This window comes from Hesperophylax consimilis, chromosome 8 (assembly GCF_061612785.1).
Source record: "Hesperophylax consimilis isolate HC1 chromosome 8, BYU_Hcon_1.0, whole genome shotgun sequence".
NCBI lineage: Eukaryota > Metazoa > Arthropoda > Insecta > Trichoptera > Limnephilidae > Hesperophylax > Hesperophylax consimilis.
Window position 1 is genome coordinate 17,320,319 of NC_142843.1, and position 16,602 is coordinate 17,336,920.

The 16,602-nt window shown below is 33.2% G+C and overlaps 2 protein-coding genes across 4 annotated transcripts in view; both read left to right on the plus strand.

The window, feature by feature from the left end:
* The window catches only part of Vps13D (vacuolar protein sorting 13D), a 69,348-nt gene extending 60,892 nt beyond the window's left edge, over positions 1–8,456 (plus strand). The window contains exons 61-62 of the mRNA XM_089634962.1: positions 3,204–3,470; positions 4,439–8,456. Of these exons, the coding sequence (XP_089491088.1) occupies positions 3,204–3,470; positions 4,439–4,661 (490 nt within the window). The 3' untranslated portion in view covers positions 4,662–8,456. The remainder of the gene's footprint in view (positions 1–3,203; positions 3,471–4,438) is intronic.
* An 848-nt stretch (positions 8,457–9,304) lies between these two features.
* Positions 9,305–15,897, plus strand: LOC149421655 (beta-keto L-gulonate decarboxylase-like). 3 transcript variants are annotated; one of them, XM_089634473.1, is made up of 8 exons: positions 9,305–9,421; positions 11,933–12,061; positions 12,208–12,306; positions 12,444–12,619; positions 13,198–13,377; positions 13,564–13,660; positions 13,779–13,945; positions 15,243–15,896. In XM_089634473.1, the coding sequence occupies exons 2-8, from the start codon at positions 11,962–11,964 to the stop codon at positions 15,414–15,416; spliced, it is 993 nt and encodes a 330-aa protein (XP_089490599.1). In that variant the 5' UTR covers positions 9,305–9,421; positions 11,933–11,961; the 3' UTR covers positions 15,417–15,896. The 3 variants fall into 3 exon arrangements, with proteins under 3 accessions (XP_089490599.1, XP_089490600.1, XP_089490601.1); XM_089634474.1 differs by lacking the exon at positions 9,305–9,421 and adding an exon at positions 11,704–11,732 and having other exon boundaries at positions 15,243–15,897; XM_089634475.1 differs by lacking the exon at positions 9,305–9,421 and adding an exon at positions 11,705–11,736 and having other exon boundaries at positions 15,243–15,897.
* Positions 15,898–16,602: the final 705 nt, after the last annotated feature.

Sequence of the window (16,602 nt, forward strand, 5' to 3'; positions counted from 1 at the left end):
CCAATGAGAAATAAATTGATCATTTCCAAAATAAAACTGTTTTAAAGAGGTAGGGTAGCACTTTTTGCAAAAATATTCCGTACTCTCTTATTTCATATCTGCCAAGCCTGGACTGTGTATTAAAATTATTAACTTATTTATTGCACTGTAGCGTGGCCAGCATATTTTCTTACAAGTGGTGGTCATAGCCCAGCAGGTAGGACCCTCGATTAGCAGTCAGATGGATCAAGTTCGATGCTCACAGCAGTTATCAAACTACTCCCTTTCATAAGAAGAGATGCTTATGAAAAGGTCTATTATAAATCTCGGGACAAATATTTAAAAGTTTCAAGTCATACCTACAAAACAGTGTAAAGTTGATCAAATCTCTGTGAGAATTCCACGGTAGATATTAAATGATATAGAACCAATTATTCTCATACTGAAGGGTTAAATAAAAGATAATTCATATAGTTTAATCTCTATTTATCAATAATGAATAATCAATTTATTTTAATTTTTAAGATCGGTTTCTGTACCTTGAGTTAGGTATTTTATATTTCTCTGTGGTGAATTACCTCCCTTCAATATTTCTCCCAACGCTAAAATGTACGATCTATTATTATTTCATTTCACTGTAATATATAATTTATCTATGATAATAAATCACATTTTAAGTAAACATAAAAAATAAAGTTTTCAAGGTACTAGAAATCTCAAAATCATATTACATATTCACGTCTACAGATTTTACTACTTTTTTAGAATTATTCAATATATACCAGTATTGCACTTCTCGGAGCTATTTAAATTATTAAACAGTAAGTAAGTATAATTTGCTGCAATTTGCTTACAATTTTATGATGTCCCTTGATTCAAAGTTATAATATTACTGCAACCTACATAAAAATAATTAATAGTTCAGATTAAAGATTTAATTATTTAATAAAGTGTTAATTTAATTATTCTATTAAAGTACACTTTTTGCATGTTATGCTTTAAAATATTAAGACAAATTATTTGTTTGCGCCCAAAATACCTAAGAAAGGACTTGGCATACCAATAAAAAAAAGTGGGTGTGTCAAGCCTACGCAAGACAGAAGTGAAACTTCTTTTGTTAAACCGTATGAACCACAATCAATTACGTATTTCACTCGTATTACACTCACGACGCAGTATACTAACCAAGCAGCTGATGCTTGGCGTGGCGCAGTTCGCTGGTGTCTGAGAGAGAGGAAAGAAGAGAAGAGAGAGAACGTTCGTGAGCGGCTCCCCCACCTCAACAAGCGCATATGGTGAGAGAGGGACAGTGAACGGTGAGCGGTGGTGGGGGTACCCGCATTTTCGTGTCGATCCTGACTCGGTTTTACTCCGTCCATCGAAAATCCATTACGCGCCTAAAGAAGTTTCACTTCAAAAATTCTGTCCAAACAGTAGCATAGCAAAAAAGGCCAACGCCAGACTATTTCCATGGTTATTATTCAGTGTCTTGACATTTTATTGACATTTGTGGGCAACACCAATTATTTCTTATATATCATAACGTATTACAAATATTATATCTTCAAAAAGAGCATGTTTGTTCAACATATTGTTTATTTAACATTTATCTCCCACATTAACAATATAACCACTAAAGCGATGCAAATGTTGGGTTTCATATTAAGAACTTCAAAAGATTTCAAAAATTTAAAAACTTTAATAATATTGTATTCATCCATTGTCAGAAGCCATTTAGAATTCAACTCAACCATTTGGAATCCATTTTACAATATTCATGAAAAATCTATAGAGCGAATCCAACATAAATTTTTACGAAACATAAATTATAGATTAGGTATTCCCATTGAAAACATTAACTACACCTCACTGTTGAAAGTCATGGGCCTTGCCACATTAAAAGAAAGAAGAATATGTTCTGATCTCTTTTTTCTTTATAAAATTGTTAATAACATGTTTGACTCCCCTGAACTCCTTAGGTTGATGGACTTTCATGTGCCTAGTAGAACGGTTCGTCAGAAGGTACCTTACCATTGTAACATTGCAGGTACCAAAGCAGAAATAAATTCAGTAATGAACCGACTACACAGTGCAGGGAATAAATATTGCGTGAACACTAACGGTACTGAATGTCTATCAGCCTATAAACACATTATTATTAAATCTGTATGTCAAATATGAACTTGGCAAACATTAAACGGAGTATGTGCGAACTATTTCTACTACTCTGCAAACTATTTTTATACTTTCCTATAATCATTATCATTGATTTGTAGGATTTTGGCAGATTCTCTATTTTTCATCTCAATTATTTGTACCTATATTTTGTTAACTCGGATATTTTTTTATCTTCCCCACCCCCCACACGGGTGACTAAAAATCTAAGCCCCCCGCCGCTCATTTGTACCAAGCGTAATATTTTGAAGCCCCCCCCCTGAACGGGTCACGTAGTATGGGTACGTTACCTAATAACAATTTTTCAGAAAAACTCCAAATAGAATCTAAATTTTTCTGAGCATAGTTTCTCAAAACGAGGTTGAAGTTTCGAAATCGCCACTCTCGTCTCTGCCTCTAAATTTATTTTTGATCTGTACTTATTCTTAATTACTGCGACTGCAGAGAAACCTGTCTCACACAAGTATGATGTCGCAAACGGTAATAAAACCCTTAACGCTGCAGTGCTGATGGAACGATATTCTCGCTATAAAGATTGCCTCACGACGCCCCTGGGATGATCCCGCGGCGCCCCGGGGCGTCGCGACTCACAGTTAGGGAAGCCCTGGTATAAGATATAAGATCGGTATAGTTAAAAAAAAAATAATAAATAAATAAAGATGTACATTATTATCTGTAAAAGCCCTATGGGCGTTTAAATAAATAAATAAATATGGCGCTGTTATTCAAAAAAGCATGATTTTTAGTTGTCACAGTAAATATCAATATTGTGTCAATTTCAAAGCAATCGGGTAACAACTTTCGATGAAATTGTTTAATGTCTATGTATTCTCAAGATGCATATTTTGTAGAGTGCAGCGATAATAGCACATATACAAATTTATGGTTACATTACTCAGGAATAATATAGTACGAAAAGACAATATGTGTGTATTTGCATTATTTTTATCCATATTTCGTTGTATTAATCTTACTTACTTATGGTTAAGAGTGGATAATATATTTGAATGATTTGTGTGTTATTCACTCCCTACTGTTAATATTTCCAGTTCTGAGCGCTGGGTCCCCGAGCGCTCCCGCCCCCCACGCTGCCCGCTGGGCCCCGGAGGCCTGTTGCCGCGCTACTCGCGCTCCCAGAGCACCGGCCGCCAGTACCTCTATTCCATCAACAACCGCGACTACCAGGAGGGCTTCCTGGCCTACGAGTGCATCAGGGGTCACCCCCTCGATATCCGAGCGCTCATCTCAACCAAGTACCTGAGGATATTCACCTGCAGCTCAGGGGATCCGCATATTGTAACTGAAACACATTTAAGGTGACTTTACTTTTTTTAAAATTTTTACATAACAAGTTCCGTGTCCACATTAAACAGTAACAAAACAGAACATTGAAGATACCCAACTAAAAAAAACCTAATCTTATCTAAGCTAGTGTTTTTATTATATTCTGTTTTATCCGGATACCTTTCTAACTATATATATCAAATTACCCTTATGCTGAAATACAACACATCAAGGTTTACTGTTTAACTCCTCCAGTGTTTTAGGGTCATACATGACTGGGCGTCCATATTTAATAAAAATATTTTTATCTTTTTTTCTATTTTGCGGAAATACGTAATTTTATTTACGTTAGAAAGAGAAATAATGATTCTTTTCAGTTTGCCTCAAATATTTATACTATATGCTATTGATAAAATCCTAAAAATAGCCAAAATAAATTATTCATATTTCGCGTCGCTTTCGTAACAATCAGTTTAACTTTATAAATTATTTCTATTTTTTTATTATGTTAACGAGATAAAAGTGAAGTTACAGTTTTCTTACAAATATTGAGTTCTCTCAATTTTTTTATGATTGTAGTAAAAAATTAAGTAAAAATGTGGTTACCATTTTTAACAACATTTTTCACATAAAATTTTTAATATTTAAAAAAAGTTATGTTTATTTTAAATGCGTACACCGGAAGGTAATTTTATCTAGTTTCTAAAACAGTATTTGTTTTTACGGAAAATTGAAAAATAAGATACACAGTCTATTTTTACAAAACAATAAAGTCAAAAGGAGGATAGTACTGGCTTAAGGACATTTAATAATGTATTGTATTGGAGGATTTGTTTTTCTCCGCTGCATGTACTTATTTGTTTTTCTCTCTGTTCTAAACCCTTCCTTTGGTGTTCTGGACACTCTTTCACTCGTCTAGTTGTGTGTTTATTTTAGCAATATGATTGATTCCATAAAATAACACAAAACAAAATGTTTAAAGCATTGTATGTTATTCCAGCAATCTGCACAGCTGCCAGGCCGTGGCGAGTGGCATGGGCGAGTACTACATTGAGCTGGTGGTGCGGGCAGACGGGCCGGGGGCCGTAGGTGTACGGAGACCGCAGGTGCAGTGTGACACGGGGGAACTGGCCAGATGGGTGACCCACCAAGTCAACTACGCCAAGTGCATGTTCTCTGAAAAGCTCTTCACACTGCAGGAGGCCGATTATGATTTTGACTAAATAATGTAAAAACTGCATGTAAATGTGAAAAAATTAAGCTTCTTCATTGCGAAACAACATAGAATCATAATAATTCTCATTAAAAAGGGTGATTGCGTTCCCAAGACACATTCTAAAATTGTTATTGGTTTATTTCTGGTTTGAATCTTCGATTACAAAATAAATATGTTTGCCTCCATGGAAACAAATATGAAACAGTAAACAGAAACATTTTGGGTTGAACAAAAGGTGTCGTAGTATAATTGGAAACATGGCCGCCCGGCATGCGGCAGATCCAGGTTCTAGTGGCACCTAAATCTTTTTCCTTTCTTTTTCATTGTTTGAATGTTATTAACATTGTTTCAATAATTAATATCAAAATATTAGTTTTTTCAATGTTTTTTACAATAGTTGTAAACTGATTAGATAAAAAAAACACCTTGAACACACCCAGAACGGCAGTGCCCGTATTAGGATGAAATGAAATACTCAATGGCAATATATTTTTGCTCAAAGTATGACATTTGAACTGAATCAAATGCATAACCGCTATGCCACCGAGGTTGCCTAAAATTAATAACCTGCAATATCGGAGCTAACATGCTATAAAATCATACCAACCTTTGTTCAGGTGACAGCTTTTTGTTCTATATATTAAGTATATTTTTCTATTATTATAACATAATACATATGTACATATATGTGTATGTATCTAGTACACTCTTGCAGAAAATAGAATGCACTTTTACTAGTTTGTCTAATAAAAAAATATTGGAAGCTATAGATTTCCAATCTAAATCACAGTCTGCATGATTTCCGGAAAATATTATTTATGTAATTTAGTATATTATGTATCAGCGATAAAACAAAACCAGACCCAATTTGTTATTTAAAGAAAACAAAATATATAACTGATGCTAAGAAGCGATAGCAAGATAATTATCTCTAATCAAATTTGAAAGACCTGACACGACGTATCATTATCACAATATTTAATGCAATAATACATATGTATTTAGTGGGAAGGTGTATATGTTTTTATTTTTGAGTTTGTAATTTTTTTTTAATGTTTGCTGATGCGTAATTTCGTATCTTGTGCATTATTTTCTTTATTAATTTATTACCCCTACTATCCTTTCTCTTTGGTTAATTGGAAGAGAATTTTGAAGGTGTTTGATCTGAGTGAAAATGATCAGTTCAGTCAACGTTATAAATTATTTTTATATATGCCACTAAACTATTCTATTGTCCAACCCATTTTTTTCATGTTTTCCCATCAAAAAAATGACCTGTCAAAACCAATTCAGTTACTTTTAGCGTGTTTCATTTTATGGTTATTATACCGTGTTGCACTTCCTATTTTTTTAAACAATGTTTCGGACAGCGTCACAATGTCCATCACCAGGGCAGATATGTAGATTGTGGTGAAGTGAGTGTATAAACACTGTATGTAGAAGTGATGGACACTGTGATACTGTCAGAATAGTTTGGCTAAAGAAGGAGGAAGCGAAACACGCATAATAACCTAAAAACTAATCACAAGAATACTTTTGGCCATGAAAATCTAGTCTAAACGTTACTGTTTGGTAGAGAGCTATTGTTATGACACATTAAATACGGTTATGGAAAAAAAATATGAAGCATATTTTGTTAAACTTTATTTTTATTTTATGTTCATTTTTCTAATTGATTTATCCTATTACAATAGAAGTATTACTAAATAATATAATTTATCTGTGTACAGTAGCCCCAGAGAGAGGTTGTACATATGTTATCAACGATCGTCCTCTTCCTTCTCACGTGTCTTGTATGAAAACGAAAAAGACAAAAGACTCTCTGAGACTACTAAAAATGTAGAAATATTATTTCATCTTTTGCTAATAATAATACCAAATAATAATATTATTTTATTGTATTATTTTGAATTCTTAGTTTTAAGCACATTTTGGTCAGAAAGCAAAAGACAAAGCTAGAATTGTGATATGTATGTATTACTTACTATCTAATTAGTATTACTTAAATCATATTTTTTAAATATAAATCTAGTTGAAAAATCATCCATTTCATTTTAATTTTATCACCCCTATGGGATATTTATTAGATGATGATTGTTCATATTAGGTTCGTTACCAACATATTTAGAATTGTTAATAAATATGTACTTACTATGCTTCATTGTGACATTTAAAGTTTTATATATTTTTATGAGCATAAATCGTCGCTACCTCCACATAAATAATATTTGACCACTGACCAGGAAAAACCAAAACTGGTCACAGTTTAATCCGTTTGAGAATTGCTGTCATACTATTATTGCCCCGTCAAATGCATATCAGGATAACTGACGTGCAGGCGTTTGCATTCTATATAGACGTTAAGCCCCGCCCAATTTACCTTTTTGCATTAATATTAAACTTTATATATTCGAAAATATTTTACAAATTATTCCTCGTGATAATTTAAAAAAATTTTAGGACTTAAAAGTTTAATATTTTAATGTGGAAAAGGCAATTTGGGCGGGGCTTAGTGCCTGTATAAAATGCATGCACCTGCTTACGTGGTAATGAATTGTAGCGATCAAATATTGTACGTAAAGGCAAGGTTGTTGTCTTTGCAAGTAGACATTCTGGAGCATGTGGATGAGTTTGTGTACTTAGTGTATATTCATGTGAGACGGAAAGGCTGTCAAGGCAGTTAAATTTAATACAGAACCGAATGCAGTAGTCAAACTAAAGAAGTTATCAAACAAAGCAAGGCTAGCATTATAATGTAGATCTGATAGTGATAAAATCATGTACGATTAAGGTGATCCAAAAGTAATGTGAATGTAATGAATAATATTAATAAAAGGATGCTAAGATGGTTTAGATAGAAAATGGAAAATAATAATTATTAGGGATCTTTGGGTTAATTTGTGAAAATTATTTTAAAACATGCATTCGACCAAAAATGAAACTCTTTATATATTTTCTTTGTTGATAAAAATCATGACGGTTTTTATTCATATGTATGTATATTTTCAAATAAAAGTTCAAGATGATAATATTTTTATAATGTTCATAATCAAGGTTATAGATATTTCAACTTTGTACTTTGATTATAACTGATATGTTTTTATGTGACAGCTGAGATTTGCTAGAAAACCACAAAATATTTAAATTGTGCCTAATTTTTTGGGGAATCCTGCTCTAATTTAGGTATACAGGGTGTCCGGGGGTAAAGTGCACTAACTTTGGGAGGTGATTCTACATAAAGTAAAAAAAATAATAACTTTTTAGAAATTCCATACAAATTTTATTTTTTCCATATTTATTTTCCTATACAAACAATTGAACTATTTTTACCTAAAAACTACTTTAAATGTTGGAATTTCGAAAAAGTTATTTATCTTTTCTACTTCTAAAATCATGTAGAATCACACCCCCAAGTTAGTGCATTTTACCTCCAGACACCCTGTATAAATATGGTTCCATGGCCACTCAAAAAGTGGCAATTCAACACACTTTTGAAAAGTATTATAAAGTCATAAAAAGTGATCAAACAAAACTCTCCTATAAACCTAATCTAACGTAACCTATTTAACCTAGTTTTTTCATCACTTTTCGTGACTTTATATCACTTTTCAAGAGTGTATTGAATTGCCACTGTCCTAAGTTGCCCGGTTACCATAAATATAATTTTAATTTATCTTGTTGTTGTGTCATTTTGTACTTTCTTTTTATGTGTTGTTAGCTATTTTTCTTAAGTTATAGGGAATATTCTATCAAATGCACGGTGAACAGGTTAAAAGGTAACTTGAATCAAATTTAAACTATGTATGTACATCAATTTTCTTTTTTTAATTTAAAAAAATAACGTAACCTATTTAACCTAGTTTTTTCATCACTTTTCGTGACTTTATATCACTTTTCAAGAGTGTATTGAATTGCCACTGTCCTAAGTTGCCCGGTTTCCATAAATATAATTTTAATTTATCTTGTTGTTGTGTCATTTTATACTTTCTTTTTATGTGTTGTTAGCTATTTTTCTTAAGTTATAGGGAATATTCTATCAAATGCACGGTGAACAGGTTAAAAGGTAACTTTAATCAAATTTAAACTATGTATGTACATCAATTTTCTTTTTTTAATTAAAAAAAATAATGTATGAATAATAATAACAATAGCTTACAATGCATTGCCTAAGATGGTGCTTAAGTTCTGTTAAGATAATAAAGTTGTATAACACATAAACCTTTTATTTTACTTATTATGATGAATTAATGAAATTATATGTATACATTTTATTGAACTTGTATAACAATTGTGGTTCACTCAATCTCACTCATATGAACTTCGAATTGGTGATTATAATTATTTGTTCAAGAGTGTTGGATGAAAGTCCTGCCCAATGTCCCTACATCCTTCTTTACCTATACCAAGACGGATTGTGTCAGAAATCAACCTGCAACCTCTTTACTAAACTATGCTATGTAGAAATATTGTTTTTACTTATCTTGGTAAATAGTAAATAGAAACTAAATAAACTTTGATAAACAAATACATTTATGTATTCACAATATTACGAGGAAAGGAAGCTTTGTTTTTGATTCGATAACAGTAATAACTGTGGTTTATCTTCCAGAAAGTGTTTGTCATTCTTAACTGTGATTAGAATTGTTTATTAAAGTTGTCAGAGTGATAAGGACTGCTCTTATCAACAAGATACTCTCAGAAAATACATTAAGTTATGTTCACAGTACTTGATGTGACCTGTTTTGAGTGTCAATTAATTTTGTGAAGGTAAAAATATTTACATAACACTTTTCCAGCTCACTTCTCTTGAAAGTCTCTTGATTTCCACATTAAAAGTATTTGTTCAACTTGCGCATACCTAACGGTGATTTTTTAAATCTGTAAAATAGTAAGTAGTAAAGTAAATTAAATACGGCATACAAGCCAATTATTTAAAAATACTTTCAACTTTGGCTCCAGTATTTCTTTGCCATTCGGTCAAAGAGGTATTAGCATTTCCAATGTTAGCATTGCAGAACGACGACCCCTTTATTTTTCCCACTTCAACAAAGGCTTCCTCAAACGAAAATCTCATAAAAATGAAGAAAGGTTTATCTCTCTGCAAGAGGAAGTTCTTTAGTTTTCAACCATGAAACTTTTTTCCACACATTGTTATTTTTCTATACACAATATTCTTCTCAACGCGACAGAGCATGTTTCAGTTTTGACAGCCGCTACTCTCGCTCCAGAAAATAAGTTTCTCAGCACCTATTTTTGGTTTATGTATCGAATAAGGTATGAAGCCATCTCCTGAGCACTCCTCCTAGCTTGACCTTCTACCCATTCATTGCTAAAACTTTTGTCGTCTGAACCAACATGGTTGCTCAGATTTTACACGCACAGCTGTCTCTTATAAAAAAAAAGTGGGTGTGTCAAGCCTACGCAAGACAGAAGTGAAACTTCTTTTGTTAAACCGTATGAACCACAATCAATTACGTATTTCACTCGTATTACACTCACGACGCAGTATACTAACCAAGCAGCTGATGCTTGGCGTGGCGCAGTTCGCTGGTGTCTGAGAGAGAGGAAAGAAGAGAAGAGAGAGAACGTTCGTGAGCGGCTCCCCCACCTCAACAAGCGCATATGGTGAGAGAGGGACAGTGAACGGTGAGCGGTGGTGGGGGTACCCGCATTTTCGTGTCGATCCTGACTCGGTTTTACTCCGTCCCCGAATTACGCGCCTAAAGAAGTTTCACTTCAAAAACAATACTTGTAAGTTAAATGGGTTTCAGCCTCAGGATCACTTTTAGCCATCATCAAGTCATTTCTCACTTTATTTTGCAAACACTTCCACAAATTGTTGTGATGTTTAATTTGCTCAACAACCAGATGGTGCATTAAGCATCTGCTGTGGATGTTTTTCTTGAACAGCAAAAGCATCACAATTGTTACACATGTATTTTATCTGAGGCTTGGTTCGCAGATTGAACCTAAGAAAATGTTTTCGTATTTTCATAGTGATATTTTTTTTAAATGCAACTTAGATACCTCCACTTCATGTCATAACTTTTTGATTTTCATCTAAGGCATTAGCAATTTTGCATTACAATTTTCACTTCTGTAGTATTTGTCGAATTATTAGTATAGTGCCTATTTTGTATGTTTCTTTCTTTTCTGGTAAACTCAAATTTCCTCTTTCTGCCTTTTGACGGCCTATCTTAAATAATTGCCACTGACAATTATGAAGGTCCATTTCATAAAAATATAACAACAAAAGCACCTCCAGCTGTTAATTTTATTTGTTATTAAAAGCTTCAAAAAATCCATTGCATTTATACCGTGGATCTTCTATGTTAAAATAAGTAGAGAAAAAATAAGACGATTTGAGATTTGCAATAAGGTCCATGCTGATTGGATTTCATTGGAAAAATTAATAAAATAACAATCATTCAATACATCCAGTATAAAGGATCTACATGACCTGGATCTATTTTGAAAAATCAAATCTTCATTTGAATAAAGCAACAGGTATCCATGTTCTTTGAACCCCACTTGAATTTTTAAATAATTTTTGATAACTAGATTTATACTTCTTGAATCGTTTTTGTAAATTATAAAAACCCGCTAACAGACCTTGGTAATATTTTACACGAGCATAAGTTTGTACTGAGATACTATATCAGATAGCCTGGATCTAAATTGTAGAATATGGAAAAATCTCTTTGCAGTTGTAAAGTTAATTCATTTTCAGACTTTTTGTCGGTTGGATCCAGTTTGCAGAACTACGTCCATTTGTGCTCTTTAATTTGTATGTTAGCATGATAAATATTATCTTTTAATCAGTTTTAAATCAGGTATAAAGTTAGTGTGTTCATAACACATTGATAACACAATTATTTATTAATTTTCTTGAGATAATTTTGATAAAAATCTATCTATGTTGAGAAAGTTGTCTCTTATCCAAGAACTGAACCTGAAAATATAAGAAAACACAGTAGTAGTAGTAGTATGTACTTACCTGAAGATGCCTTTCTTATATTTATCTATGAAGTTAATTCCCACCTGTTGGTAGTGTGTGCTCAACTGACAGGTGACAGAAGTAGGTATATTATCATTCTACTTGAGCAACTATTGTATTATATTAGATTGTTATCCATATGATTGCTTGATTTATAAACATAGTAGGCTTTATTACTTTGTCATTCTTTCCTTTGATTTGTGTTGGTAAAGCAAAGTGTTGTCTTGAGGAAAAATTGCATGGCAACAAAGATTTTCAACAGAATATCTAATTTTTTTTAGGTTTTCTAATAATAATCAAATAAGATAATATGTCGGCGAACAATAAAACTTTTAAAACCGTGGACGTTAGCAAAGTTCCAGTTGTGAGGAAACCTTTACACCAACCGAGCAAAGATGAGGTGGCAGGAGGTAAGAAATCAATTTGTTTTAAATTGGTTGTTTAGTAATCACTTAAATTATTCAGCTAGAACTAGTTAATTTTGTAAATAATTTACCAAGCCGATTAATTAGGTTCTTTTAATTTCACGGCTGATTTCAATTGATTTATTTTCCAGTGTTATCGCAAGGTCTTACAGAGAACTTTGCTGAGGTTTCTGTTCAGGTCGTGGAGTGTCCAGACTTAACCAAACAACCCTTTACTTTGGTTTGTCCAGGTAAGAACTAACAGATTAGATATATATTATTCAATACACACCTATATTCCTTAGCTTCGGGGATGCATTAATGCATTTACCTTGAGTGCCAATTGTGTCAATAATTGTTCTGCAGTAAGAGTTGATTCATTTTGAAGGTCTCGGGGGAAAGCCCCAAATTTACGATATCGGAGGTCCTCCATACCTGTTGCCATTGGTAACGAGGGAGAAAGTATACGAAGTTCCCGATATCTGCAAATTAGCTGAAATGGACCCAGTTTATGTCATCGGCCCCTCAGCCGCCCCTTGGCCATTTTTGGGAGTCAACTGTGAGGTAGGTTTGTGTTTTGTGTAATAGATTTTGAAAACATGTGGATGGAGGTGTTATTTTACAATTAAAAAAAAACCTACCTATTAACCCATTATGTACCATCAATATTAACAAATTTCAAACGAGGAAATAGAAAAAAAATCTGAAATCAAGATTACAGGTGCCACTGGGAATTGAACTTGACACGGCTTGCCGGGCAGCCGTGCTTACCAATTACACTATGTACCTTGTTCAAATTGTGGTTATTGAACTACGCACCAATTACACTATGTACCTTGCCCAATTTTTGGTTATTACACTATGCACCAATTACACTATGTACCTTGCCCAAATTGTGGTTATTACACTATGCACCAATTACACATGTACCTTTTCCAAATTGTGATTATTTCTCTATAACATAATATAGTTCTCTTTATCGTTCTTATTTTTTCCAATAAAAACATCCCTACTTATTTTATAATTCAAACCTGAATAGAATCAAATAAATAGAAAAACTAAAAATGCTTGAATGGGCGGAAACAAGAGTTGACAGATCCTTCTATAAACGGTCTATTATTGAATTGTCTTCATTCTTCCAGGGTATGGTTAATCTCTCGGTCATAAACGGAGAAGTGAATCAGCAATCCAGGATAGCAAGTATCGATCCAATTGGAGCCCCGAAAGGCGAAGGGAAGTGCAAGCTCGAAATTTTGCCTTCGACTGAAACTAGATGTGCTCTATTAGCCAATCTATTTATGTCACAAGGCAAACAAGGCAAAGTAAGATATATACTATGCAAATATTTATTTACAGCATTAAAACTTGAATTCATGATTTATAAAATAATAATAAAATGATAATGAACCCAAAATAATAGGAATATTTTTAAAACACCTTTCAGACCTAAAGAATAATTTATTTTATTTTATTGGAAGCTATAATTGTAAAATACATTTCTCTCACAGGTTATCAAAGTGGAGTGCAAGAAAAGGATTGGAAGTGATGATTTTATATCATCTATAAGGAAAACTTTACAAGCGCACTACAAGGATTCCCCCGTTGGTAAGAAGTGTGAATATACTGCTTTTTATTATTAGTATTTAATACTAATAAAAAAATGATTGTTTTTTTAACCGAGTAAAACTTCAACCCATTTAAAATTGAACTCACAATTCCACAGGTTTGGGGGGCACTTTCCTATTGAAAGAGGGAAAAACGAAGGAGCACATAATGCCTGATTTTTCAACAACTCCATTGCATACCGATGAAGATGTTGATGATTGGTTGCATTTCTTTGAAATGTCCGCTCCCCTTATCAACGTTGGATATATGATTTCCCATGACCCGGTAAGTTTTATTACTATGCATTATACAATCCCACCGTGCTTAGATTAACCACCGCATTCCTCTGTTGACAATATCTCAACAATCTCTAGACCAGAGTTAAAAAACTAGATTCCATACTTCTTTTATAGTGGCATTGTTCATTTAGGTCCAGTTGTTTCACGGAATATATTTGCCCCCTTACTAATAAACATGTTTTAAATTTTACACAACTGATAAAATACCATTAATGGTTGTTTATCAGTTATGTAAAATTTAAAACACGATTATTAATAAAGCCCTTAATATTTAACTAGTATTTACACTGGCTTCACTTGAGTTGAGAACGGTGAAAATTAATTTTCGTATTGAATAGTTGAAAAATATGTTGCAAATAATCATGAACGCATTAGAAAGAGATAGCCATTCAAAGAATATGTGTACGGGTGAAACGACTATATTATTATGAACTCCCTTCGTTTCTCTTACCTCCTTGCGACACCAGTTGCGAGCTCAAACCTGCCCAATGATGGGCGAGCTTGTCCGCGGCAAGCATGACGTCACAAGCGAGCAACAAGCATTTTTGTATCGACGTCTCACTCTGAAAGCTCACCACGAACATGCTTGCCCGTTAGTGGGCTGCTTTTACCCTCATTCTTGGCTAGCAAACGAGCGAGCAGAATAGTAGAATACGACTTACTGTCACAAGGTTGTTCTTCATATTCTTGTGTTTCTGCATTCACTGTCACACTTTATTTTATTCGAGAAGCAATAATGCTTCATAAGAATAATTGTTTTATTCAAATAATAAGTAATTTTTGAGTGCATGCGAATGGAAAGAAACTTCATCAGATTTGGTTTTTGCTCGAGAATGATTTGTGCACATCTCAAAAGCACACGAAGGCATTTGTTTCACAAGAAAGAGCCTGGAGTGACGTGTTTGTGGCAACCGGTGACAGCTTGTTACCGACGGGCTTATGTGCGATACTAAACGCAGTAAATCACCAGGTTGTCCACTGGACCCAGTTCAGTGCAACCATGCGCGTAGTCTCAGTAACTTATCTTCCCTTTTAATTCATCTAAGCAAACAATATTGGATTTTGTTTTACAGTTAAACGAATACATATTTCAAAATCACATTGCGAGCTGAAAGTAGTTGAATTCATACTACGGATCTAGAAATTCCAAACAGGGAAAGATGTGTAATTTTCATGATGCTACATATAGGCCACTGTAGTTTTCACTGCTTCAGTGAGTGAGATTCCTGCTCTATAGTTAAGATTATAAACAATATGAATCGAATGGGGAAATGGCTTTTCAGGATCTGGATCTGAGGGTGCAGCATTTCCACACCTTCAGTTACCACGGCGAGGGGGGACACTACCACAATGATACAACACCTGACACCGCCCATTACGTGGGATATTTTCAAATTGCGGAAACCATTGTGAGAGTAGATGCTCCTACAACCACCCACAAAATAGGAAGAGATTGAAAATATAATAATCAATTTTATTGGAATAACTTTTGAATGTTATACCCATAAATGTAATATTAATCATAGAAGAAGATAATACTAATTAATTTAAACGAAACATGAAATAGAACTAGACACAAAAAATAAAAAGATAACGGTTGCAACTGGGAATCGGACCCAGGACCTCTCTTATCGGGACAAGGTCTCAATCCACTCGGCTATTGTGACTTATTCATTTTTGATCTTATCAGACTTATTCATTTTTGTAGATCTCATATTTCAAATTCAGAAATTAAATTACCATTTTATTATTATTAGTATTAACTTCTTCTTTGGTGATTAACATAATACACAATCATAATTTTTATTTTTTTGTTAGTACATACATTATGTACAATTTACATGTAATAATTTTGTAACATATATATTTAATTTATTTTTGTAGGAAAAAACAATATGGTGCTTATTAGATTAAAAAAAATAGTAGGAATTGAATAAATTGTTGTTTACCAACAAAAAAATTGGCAAATAGTTCCTTAGTTTTATTGAAAAAATACATTATTACATATTATTTAGTCTGTAAATGTAACTAATACATCACACTGTTTGTTTTATTTCTTGACATTGTCTGAACTAACAAATACATATATCTATACAAACATTTCATCACCTACAATCTACTTGGAGTTAAAAATCTTATCTGAGATTTTTGTTCAAGGAGATGAGGATTCAAGTTAAGGTAGTAAAGCTCATAGTAAATAACCGATAGTCCAACAAATGAATAAGAGAACTGATAGCCCAAAAATTCCAGCGAGAACTCGTATGCACGTCATCGACGACCGTCCTCGTTCTTCTCAAGCGCCTTGTGTCAAAACGGAAGAGACAGAAGATACATAGATAGAACAATGATGTCACATACGGGTGTTAAGGGACGTACTTGACTTACTTTAACCATTCCTGAGATTATTTGGAGTAAAAAATGTTAATTAAATTTTGGTGTCCGGTGACTTTTTTGATGTTTTTGTTCAAAAATTTAAAATTTTTTTTTCAAAAACAATTTTTCTATGAATTCATCCACATGTCGACACTTGTCACTCAGCTGAGTAACCGCCAAACCCTTCACATCGACTCTAGTTGTTTCAATTCCTACCAATGTCAGGAATCAATCACTGGTTAAAGTAAGTCAAGTACGTCCCTTAACACT

Bases quoted from the DNA above. Each gene is read 5' to 3' on its own strand.
- LOC149421655 (XM_089634473.1), top strand. From the start codon at position 11,962: ATGTCGGCGAACAATAAAACTTTTAAAACCGTGGACGTTAGCAAAGTT. The intron at 13,661-13,778 runs GTAAGAAGTGTG...ACAATTCCACAG, and splicing joins CTACAAGGATTCCCCCGTTG to GTTTGGGGGGCACTTTCCTA. The intron at 13,946-15,242 runs GTAAGTTTTATT...ATGGCTTTTCAG, and splicing joins ATATGATTTCCCATGACCCG to GATCTGGATCTGAGGGTGCA.